The sequence below is a fragment of the Gallinula chloropus genome, assembly GCF_964237585.1.
Source record: "Gallinula chloropus genome assembly, chromosome: 3".
In the NCBI taxonomy this organism is placed as follows: Eukaryota; Metazoa; Chordata; class Aves; order Gruiformes; family Rallidae; genus Gallinula; species Gallinula chloropus.
In genome coordinates this window covers 90,359,763-90,370,046 of record NC_140087.1, presented here as the reverse complement: position 1 = coordinate 90,370,046, position 10,284 = coordinate 90,359,763, and the positions used below count along the sequence as shown (strand labels likewise).

Below are 10,284 nucleotides of genomic sequence, written 5' to 3'. Positions count from 1 at the left end.
TGGTTTACTCAACATATCACAGAATGCACCGGAATACCCTAACCAGTACCTGGTGTCTGTGCTATGCAGATTAGAAACCATCTTTTTAAAGCAGCGAGTACCACAGAAGTAATGCTTGGCTTTTCCCCCAAGGGTTAGGTTAGGGTCAGTTAGCACTAACCCTGCAGTTCAGTTTTGCTCTTACTTCAAATTCATCATTTATGAAGGCATTTGCTTTGCAACTTCTGAATGTATTTAAAGTAACAACTCATCCTTCTTTCTGATCCCACCACGACTGCACGGAGATTTTTCTATTAACATCAACTTAAAGAACACAGAGACGGAGCATTGAAGTTTTGTTTTAATGGTCTCAAATTCTGTGACAGATTTTTGGTTAAGTTTCCATTTTTAAAAAATTTATCGGTTTTAAAGACTAATAACTTAAACTGCCACGAAACAAATGGTCCACAAACATTCCTTTCCTTCTGAAGCTTTTACGATGCATTGTAATCATTAACCAGTCTTTTACTATTAAACTTAAATGGCCAATTGAGACAAACAGTTCTGAGACCGTTCTTCCACCACTGATTACAACTGAGGTGGCAGCTGATGTACAGAATTTTCATTTAGCCTTCTGGGCCTTCTGGGCAGACTTTGTGACCTTGCCAGCTCCACCAGCCTTCTTGTCAACTGCCTTGATGACACCAACAGCAACCGTCTGTCTCATGTCACGCACGGCAAAGCGACCTGCAGACAAAACACAAGGGTTTATGACTGTCACCTAGGGCTACTATATACCTGCCATCCTCAAGTCATCCAGGCACAGCACCACCACGCAGCTTGGTGTCAGCGAACCAGCACCACCCCAGGACACAGCAAACTGCCCAACACTGGAACAGACACACCGTTACCTAGGCCCTGTTCTGCTGAAGCTCCGGTTCCACATCAAAATTTCTGTAAAGTCACAGCTTTTACAGGCATTTGGCAAAACACACTACACTCCTGTACTGGAAACCAAGGAGCATCTTTTCCAGAGATGGAGATCAATACAGTTTTTTTAGGAGATGCCTTACCCAGAGGAGGATAATCGGAGAAGCTCTCAACACACATGGGTTTGCCTGGGATCATGTCAACAATGGCAGCATCTCCAGATTTCAGGAATTTGGGGCCATCTTCCAGCTTCTTGCCAGAACGACGATCAATCTTCTCTTTGAGCTCAGCAAACTTGCACGCGATGTGAGCGGTGTGACAATCCAGCACAGGGGCATAACCAGCGCTGATTTGGCCAGGGTGGTTCAGGATAATAACCTAGAACACCAAGAGAGCGCCAATGTAACACCAGGTTAAGTCTCAATACTGATGTGTCCCTAAAGCCAGAGCTTTCACATGACTTTTATCAAGCAAAGACACTTCAGAACACAATTCAACATCACATTACAGCTTAGACAGGCAGATCAAGACTTGAAAGCATTTCACCATCCTGAGCTACATTTCAAACACCTTCAGAAGTTACCTGTGCAGTGAAGCCAGCAGCTTCCATTGGAGGATCGTTCTTGCTGTCACCAGCAACGTTGCCACGGCGAACATCTTTCACAGACACGTTCTTCACATTGAAGCCAACGTTATCACCAGGCAGAGCTTCGCTCAGGGCTTCGTGGTGCATCTCAACAGATTTTACTTCAGTTGTAACGTTGACAGGGGCGAACGTGACCACCATGCCAGGCTTCAGAACACCAGTTTCCACACGGCCAACTGGTACAGTACCAATGCCTGCACAAGAAAAGCAACATTAAAAAATTCAACTCAGTAACTACTTTCCTTTACAGGAGGAATTGAGACATGTATTCTATGTCTTCCACTTGGAAAAAACCAGCTCTCGGGCACACAGCTTTGTTTCTATCCCATGTATGAGCCCCTGTTGGCAAGTGAGCAGCACAGCAGAGAACGCATACCTCCAATCTTGTAGACGTCTTGAAGAGGCAAACGCAGAGGTTTGTCAGTTGGGCGAGTCGGTGGCAGGATACAGTCCAGAGCTTCAAGCAGGGTGGTTCCACTGGCATTGCCGTCCTTTCGGGTTACCTTCCACCCCTTGAACCAGGGCATCTGGGGAACAAAAGAACAGAACAGGCCCAGGTGTGAACTGTCTGCCCAATGTATTGGAACAAGGCTAGAATAGACTAGGATTCCATTGTTAACTTGGTGCATCCAAACACAAGTACCAAAAAACATGCGATAGTAAAATGCATGTTTTATCTCAGGAATCCACCTAGCTTAATTCCTTAATATACACAAGTATCAAACCTACATTAGAGCTTGGCTCCAGCATGTTGTCTCCGTTCCAACCAGAAATTGGCACAAAAGCTACAGTGTCTGGGTTGTAGCCTATCTTTTTGATGTAAGTGCTGACTTCTTTGACAATCTCTTCATATCTCTTCTGGCTGTAAGGTGGCTCGGTGGAATCCATCTTGTTGACACCAACAATCAGCTGTTTTACACCCAGGGTGTATGCCAGAAGGGCGTGCTCACGGGTCTGACCATTCTTGGAAATACCAGCCTCAAACTCACCAACACCAGCAGCCACGATCAGGACAGCACAATCAGCCTTTGAAAAGAAAAAAAAAACCCTCATTGTAACAACTGCACATGTGTCAAGGTATTAGGGGAACCCCCCCACCCACAACCAAGGAACAACCTGCCTGAACGCACAACAATCCAGAGTTCCCAGTTACTCACCTGAGAAGTTCCAGTAATCATGTTCTTAATGAAGTCTCTGTGTCCAGGAGCATCGATGATGGTGACGTAGTATTTGCTTGTTTCGAATTTCCACAGGGAAATATCAATAGTAATACCACGCTCACGTTCAGCTTTCAGCTTGTCCAAGACCCACGCGTACTTGAAGGAACCTTTGCCCATCTATGGATTAAAAAAAAATTCTTTTGTTTTTTTTTTTAAAGAGAAAATCATATATATATGTATTTGCCTTGACTTCAGAAAGATCACCCGCTGGCCTAAGATCAAAACCTAAGAATAGCAAGTGGTGTAATAGTGAAAAATGTTTCTGCTTATAAGAGAAGCAACAAGATACTTGACACGGGGAGTGAGAGATACCAACTGTCTTCTGCTAAGTAACCTGCTGACAGTTCAGCCCCATTGACAGCTTGTTAATTGCATTAACACATCTTTATGACAGAACTCTTGAGCCTAAGCGCTACTATCAAGTGTCCTCTACAAATTTAGGTTCTTACTAATGCAATCCCTGCGATAATCAACACTTAACTGCCACTCAGCCCAACATCCACTGTGTTTCACTTTGTGATGTGCTTATTAAGACCTGTGCTGTATTATACCGAAAAAGATTAATTTTAATTGATGACCAGTAAGACTTTCTGGAAGTTGAAGCACCAAAATACGGAATTTTTTCCTTTTCAAAAGTAAATCATAGCAGAGCAGCTTCTTCATTTTTACCTCAACTAAATGTATGCCAAGACTGAAGCTGTGAACTCCACTTAAAATTTAACTGCAGGCCCAGTTATGCAGATATCGCTTTAGGACTACCCTTCTCTTCCCTTTTTCTACGCTTTACAGCTCGAGCTTCGCAAAGCAATGCGATGGCGGACTCGGCGCTTGAGCGTTTGTTCACCTACGGGGACAACTGCAACCCAACTGCCGCCCCGCGGCCACGCAACACTTGGGCGCTTGTTCAGCTACTGGGAGGGTGGCGGCCAAACCGCCTCCCTGTGGCCACGGAACAGTTTGCAGCTGGTATCTGGCGTCTAAGCTTCTCCTTATGAATCTCTGCTGGATACCCCGGGCCCACACACACCTCAGCGGCTTCCTTCTCGAACTTCTCGATGGTTCTCTTGTCGATGCCGCCGCATTTGTAGATGAGGTGGCCGGTAGTGGTGGACTTGCCAGAATCGACGTGGCCGATGACGACGATGTTGATGTGGGTCTTCTCCTTTCCCATTTCGGATGTTAGTCAAGGTCTTTCGACGGAAGAGAAACGACACCTGGAAGCCCCCACGGCGATTAAAACACCAGTTACGCCTCGAGTACGTCCGCGGTTCCCCCAGCGGGGACCCGGCCAAGGGGCAGCAGGCGGCCATGGCAGCCCCGCGTGCAGGGCGGCGCTGGCAGGCCCGGCCGGGATGGAGGCCCCGGCCCCGCCCCAGCGGGGGAGGGGAAGGGCGGAGCGGGCGGGCGCTGGCTAGGGGGCCCCAGCCGAGTACCCCTCGCGCATCGCCCCCTCCCCGCGCCGCCGCCGGGCTCGAGTTACCCCCCGACGGCCGGGTAGCGGGGCGGCGGCGCGAAGGGCCCGGCGGGCAGCGCGGAGGGCGGGGCCGGCCCGCTCCTTTGTGTGACTCACCCCGCCCGGGCCGCTGCGTCCTCCATTTTGTGGAGCGAGCGGCAGCCCGGAAAAGCGAGCGGCCATTTTTTTGCTCGTGCCCCATGCACCCCTCCCCCACCACCGACCAGGCGACGGCCAACGGGCCTCACCAGCGCCGCCCGCCACGCACCGCGCCTCCCGCCACCATGCCCGCACCGCCAGCCGCACATCTCGCCGCCACCCGGCCAGGCGCCTCCAGCCCCACGCGGGCACGGCCATGCCGCTCCCCGGGCCCGCTCCTGCGCGGGGGATCCAGAGAAACGACGCCTCGCCGTCTCCCCTGCGCGCCTTCCCCCACCTGCCCGGCTCCTTCGCCAGCGACACCGGGCCCTACTCCCCGCTCCCGCCAGCACAGCGCTTCGCGGCGGCGGCCACACTCGGGCTTGACTCCCACTAGGCCCCCATGACGGGGTCCGGGATCCGAGCTCCGGGCCCAGGCCTCCGGCCCGGCCCCTCCCCCGGGCCGGCTCCGGCCTGCCTCGCGCGAGCGCACCTCACCTGCAAAGAGGCGGCAAACCCGGAGCGAAAAAGACCGACGGCGTGAGCGCCGCCCCTTATATACCCTGGGAGGGGGCGGGGCCTGCAGGACACGTCACCACTCCCGGCGGCCCCGCGGCCCCACCCCCACGGCCCCGCCCGGCCGTCCGCGAGGGCAAAGGGCGTTCCCCGCCCCTCGCGGGGCTACCCCGGCGGGGCTGAGGCGTCTGGGTGGCCCGGGCAGCGGCAGCCCCAGCCCCAGGCCCCTGACCCGTCCCGCCTCTCCGCGGCATCCCCCGGGAGCGGGGCTCCTCCATCCCCGCGCTGCGCTATGGTAGCAGCGCCGGTGGGGCGGTGCCGGGCCGTGATGTGGGAGCGGGGGAAGGTAGTAGGTGACCCCATCCTCCCTCCCTTCCTTCCCTCTCAGCGATGGAAGGCGGCCAGGGCTCGCCGACGGGACCGGGCTCCCTCCTCCGAGGCGATGCGGAGCAGCAGCACCAAAAGGTGCAGCGGGAGCCCCGGGGGGAGGAAGAGGAGAGCCGCCGCACCGGCCCCGGGGCTGCTGGGGACGTGTTGCACCATGGCCCCGTCCCGGCTGAGGCGGCAGCCGGAGAAGGTCCCTGCGGAGTAGCCTCAGGCGAATTAATTATGTTTCCTGTTAGGGCCAGGAAAGCAGCCGGTCAGCGAGGCGAGAGCCGTGCCGTTAGTTAGCCTGACGCACCGGAATTTGTTGCTTGCTGAAGGTGACGAAGGCGAGAATCTCCTGGTTCGTGACGCGTGGGCGGTGTGGGGAGGGAGAGAGCGGGCGTTTTGGGAAGCCGCCTACACCGGCATAAAAACCATCAGCGTACATCAGGCTGTAAAAAATAACCCCAGCAAAACCAAAGCTGGGCCTTTTCCCTCGTTCTGTCAGAGAACAGAACTTCAGCATGAAATACAGATAAAGGCAAAGGTGCATGCGAAGTGCGAGCGCGTTAAAAGATCATCATGTAAGCATCATATTAAAAGATCATCATGTAAGCATCTAGGATACGTGGCTTGGGAGTAAGAAACCCAAACTGTGAGAACTGCCCCAATGAGAAAACTGGCAGCTCTCACCAGTTATTTTTTGAAATTGTGTCAGCGAGGAGTCGCAAGAAGAGCTCACATCATCAGAACTTAGACCCCATGGCATTCCAAGGGATGGGTCTCTGGTTTACTCCTAAGTCACGTAAGAAAATTCACTAAATATCCAACTACCTTTCTTCTCTACTTGTCAAAGTGAGATTAAGCTGAGAAGCTGAACAAGCATTTACGTTTGTTCTTTTAAAATGATCTGGAAAGGAAACAAAGGTATGTGCTCTGCTTTCTTCTCCAGGTACGTTGTGCACCTGTGTTAGTGACACACACCCAACTGCATTTGCATTCAGTTGCCAGTATGCTCTTCAGAGCGCAGCTGTAAAGCATGGGAATAGCTTCTTGTTCAAAAACAACAACAAAAAAACCCCAACATCTACACTCACAGCATCAAATTCACTACATTAGAGAGCCATAAACGTCGTATTTCATGGATTGGTGTGGAATTGAGGTGTTTATACAATGCCTGGTATTTTTCCATGTGCAGAATTAAAAACTGACCCAGTAAATGTGCATGTTGTAAAAAACACAACCAAACACACACAAACAAAACCCAAGTGTTGCTTGAGAGACGTCATGTCAGAGAAGATGCTGCATTCAGAATACATCTTTTATGCAAAAAATCCAGTTTCAGAGTAAAATCTGCAAAAAGGTTCAGTTATTGTTAAACAAATTCAGTAGTGTTTAATAAAGGAATAAAATCATTGAGTTCTTTCTCTTCCCCTCCTATGTTGTGAGGCAGAGATTAGTTGCAGGGTGAGGGGGAAGCTAGGTATGGTTCATCTTGCCTTGCAACAAAACATTTAGGGGCAGTTACTGGTGAAGACATTGTACATGAAGACACAGGGATAGAAAGGCAGGGAAAGGGAGGTGGATCACATTATGGAAATGCATTTCCATTTCTAGAAAGTGATTGAGTGGCTCAGGTTGAGGACCAAAAGTGTCATTTTTTTATAAGAAAGCTAATCAGCACTCTCCAAGTCTCCTATAAAAGCAAAGGCTGTTTGCAAATACAGCTAGAAAGCATTATTATTCAGGATGGTTTGAAGTTAATATCTAAAATGTGTATTTCAGTAGGGGGTATTTTTAATGGACTGTTCTGTCAAACTACCCATTCTCATATAAAGGTAGCTTAACACTTTCCAAATGCACTCGATGACTGGTGCCTCCGGAGGGAGAGGAAGAAGGAAATGTGCTCCTGATTGTACATGGCCCTTACTGAACTGCACATTTCTTTTTTTTCTTAAGGGACTCTTTTTTTTTTTTCTTTTAGAAGACTTAAAAAAAGGCATTTAGAACTATCTATTTCTTAAGATGCCAATTTCTGTGGTATGTATACAGCTGAAAGTTATGAAAGCCAAATTTGTTGGATAAACTTTTAACCGTGGTCCTACTTCAAGTCCACAACAGTTGGGGATTTTTCCCCCCCTCCATGCCTTTAATTGAATTTTCAAAAGAAATTTATTTTTCCCCCCTTCAATCTGTCCAATGCATGCTTTTATTCTCTCAACAACTGGTATATCTCTCTCATTGTCCATTCTATTAGTGGAACATTCCTATTATCAATCTCACAAATATTTATACAGCTGGGGAGCTACATATCTATGAGTTGCCTCACATAATTCAGTGGAAATGCATTCTGAAGAATCCTCTCAGCTATCGCAGATAGGCAGACACCAGACTAAATCCTGCATGCAAATAACCTGTTACAGCTTTTAGGCTTTGTTCATGCGGCAAAACTGATCTCCTTGATAGGAAACACTTAGGAAGAAACAGAGATAAGGGATTTCAAGAAGTCAAGGTCTTTCGGGCTTTGCAATAGTGCTGATCTCAAAGGTCTTTTCCAACCACGACGATTCTGTGATTATTAAATCCTGCCTGGCTTCAGAAATATGAGGACTTTGTGGGGAAAAATGACTCACTCTCCCTCAACGACTGGCGAGCATATGCTAAACTGAAATAACCTACTGGCCACATACGCCTGCCGTGTAAGAACACGTAAAAAGGTTCTCTAAAGCATTTCTGTTGTAGGAACCTATACCATAGCCACCATTTTCAAAGGATTCTCAGATCAAATGATAAAAAAAAATGGAAGTTACGCTGTCAGTATATTTAAGCCAAATATTCTAACTTTTAAAAATAAACATTAACTGGATTTTGAGATCACAGAAGCTACTGCAGCGTTACTTTGATAGTAGCATGTGGCTCCAGCACAATCAGAATGTCCTATAGGCTTAGAACACGGCCACAACCAGTGGAATCACGCTAGAAAACAAAAGATGTGCTCACTGAGCACCTCTGAAGAAGTGACATCTCTTTTGGTCAGGCTCCTGCACAGAGGAAGGCAGCAGTTTTGCAACAATTTTAACTGCAGTGAACAAGGTCATTCAGGAGCGTAAGCAACCAGAATTTATAAGCATGAGACTTTAAACACAGATCTGATAACACTCAGTTTATCAAGCACACTGTATATGGAGGAGGCACTGAGATTTCTTGATTTTTTTTTTCTTTCTTTCAGGAAGTGTGATGGAAAAGTAGTCCAAAATTACCAGTAGTAACTGGTGATTAGCAAAACCAGAGTCTGGCACACACCATCATTGTGTAAAACAATTAACCTCATACTTACTGTGAAATGTTTTCTAACCCCTATGTTACAAGTATCATTGTACGTACATTAGTCCAAAAGGTTCTACATAAACTACAGCATGAGCACACAGCGTTACTTCCATCTATAAGTGGTCTTTAATGTATTGATTCTAACAGAAGTAAAAAGCAGCTACATGTTAAGAAATCCTTTTCCCTACATGATCCTAACGCTTACTACCAAGGTTTTACAATCATCTGTATTGAAAGAACAATTAATAGAAAAATGGTGTTATTCATGTATGAAGAGATTAGATGTCAAATGGGAAACCCCATTTTTAGCTGCACTGGGTTAGTTAATCTAAACTTTGGGGGAAAAAGCTACTTTTGAAAGTTTTTTTATATAAATGAAATTACTTGGTAAAGGGAAGAGACAACTGTAAATACACTTCAAGCTACTAGAAGCAGCACAAAATTAAGACTTGGACTGGATAAAGCCCTCAAGAACCTTGTCTGATCTCCTAGCTGACCTTGCTTATAGATTCAGAAAATAAGGTCTTACAGTAGGAGGGTATAAGAGAGCATCCTTTAAAACTTCTGAGAGTATTACTGGAATGAATAAGCAGCTACACTTTCAGAGGCATTGTTTCCCCTAAAACAAGTTTCCTGTGGGAAGCATTGCTGCTGTTCCAGGTCCAGCTTTACAACGGGTGAAGGTCTGACTAATGCTTAGAAGACAGTCTGCTTTAGAAAAGAAGAAAAAAAAATCCTTTGGACAATCTTTTCAAACCACGTTTATCCACAACACGAGAAGGCTGGGGGTTGGATATTTCTGTGAAGGCTAATTTATGTTGTATGCTTAGTACCATTTGAACCGTGATACTGAAAGGTTTCGAATCCGACAGAGCGGGTACACTGCAGATGCGACCAGATCTCCCTCCTGTATTTCAGCCTCTGTTCTGTGGAGGTCTGCAGTACCAAACCAGAAAACCAAAGTACCTGATTGAGAGCAGAAGCCTCCTAAGTGGGAAGGCAAGAACCTCACAGGAGGCTGTTTCACTATGACTGACCTGGAACCGAGCAGTGAATGGGAAGATACATGCAGACAACTGGAGGACTTCAGATTGAAGTAGTAATTCCTCTTTCAGTTCAACCAAAACATGACCCATTGTTTGTAGACACATGATGAAGCTTCACATACTTCATTAGTGCTAGGCTAGGCTAATTTACACCGACTGACGACCTGGCTCCAGGCAAATAGCAGAGTTACTAGACAGCAATGCAGAATAAAGGTGAAGGGCTGATGAAGTAACCACCACTATTATGGGGACACAATATGATTTATTAAACTGTTCTGTGGTTTTGCATTAGTGTTTTCCAACAGGCTACAGCATTTGTTCCTCTTCCCCAAATGGAATCACATTTTTACTACATCTTACCACCTTTCGGACACCCTAAATCAATGGAAAGCCTTTCTAGGAGTTGCACTTAAAGAACCACCTACATGGCAGCATAAAAAAAAAAAAGGCATTGTACATAAAGAAAGAGGCTGTTACTGAACAGAAATCCACCGGGTGAGGCCAGTTTGGCTCTTGTTCTCAGTATACCATGAACTTCCAATATTTCATTTTAAAGCTCCAGTCTCTTGTGCTAAGAATAATTTTGCCAAAAGCAAAGTATTTGTCTTTTTATGCTGATAAGCCTGTGATGAAACCTTTAAGTGGGACCTCGACTCCTCACCC

The 10,284-nt window shown here is 47.4% G+C and overlaps 1 protein-coding gene across 1 annotated transcript; it reads right to left on the bottom strand.

The window, feature by feature from the left end:
• Positions 1 to 322: 322 nt before the first annotated feature.
• On the bottom strand, positions 323 to 4,889 carry EEF1A1 (eukaryotic translation elongation factor 1 alpha 1). Its single transcript, XM_084261238.1, has 8 exons — positions 4,865 to 4,889; positions 3,803 to 3,989; positions 2,713 to 2,892; positions 2,285 to 2,581; positions 1,932 to 2,082; positions 1,493 to 1,749; positions 1,053 to 1,287; positions 323 to 726 (listed from the first exon to the last, which is right to left on the bottom strand). Exons 2-8 carry the CDS (start codon positions 3,944 to 3,946, stop codon positions 602 to 604), a joined length of 1,389 nt encoding a protein of 462 aa, XP_084117364.1. The 5' UTR covers positions 3,947 to 3,989; positions 4,865 to 4,889; the 3' UTR covers positions 323 to 601.
• Positions 4,890 to 10,284: the final 5,395 nt, after the last annotated feature.

What these genes read in the sequence shown, in the direction of transcription:
- EEF1A1 (XM_084261238.1), bottom strand. Translation starts at nt 3,946, where the DNA reads ATGGGAAAGGAGAAGACCCACATCAACATCGTCGTCATCGGCCACGTC. An exon ending in TCGAGAAGGAAGCCGCTGAG is followed by an intron (nt 2,893 to 3,802) that starts GTGTGTGTGGGC and finishes TTTAATCCATAG; the next exon opens with ATGGGCAAAGGTTCCTTCAA. An exon ending in TGCTGGAGCCAAGCTCTAAT is followed by an intron (nt 2,083 to 2,284) that starts GTAGGTTTGATA and finishes TTTGTTCCCCAG; the next exon opens with ATGCCCTGGTTCAAGGGGTG.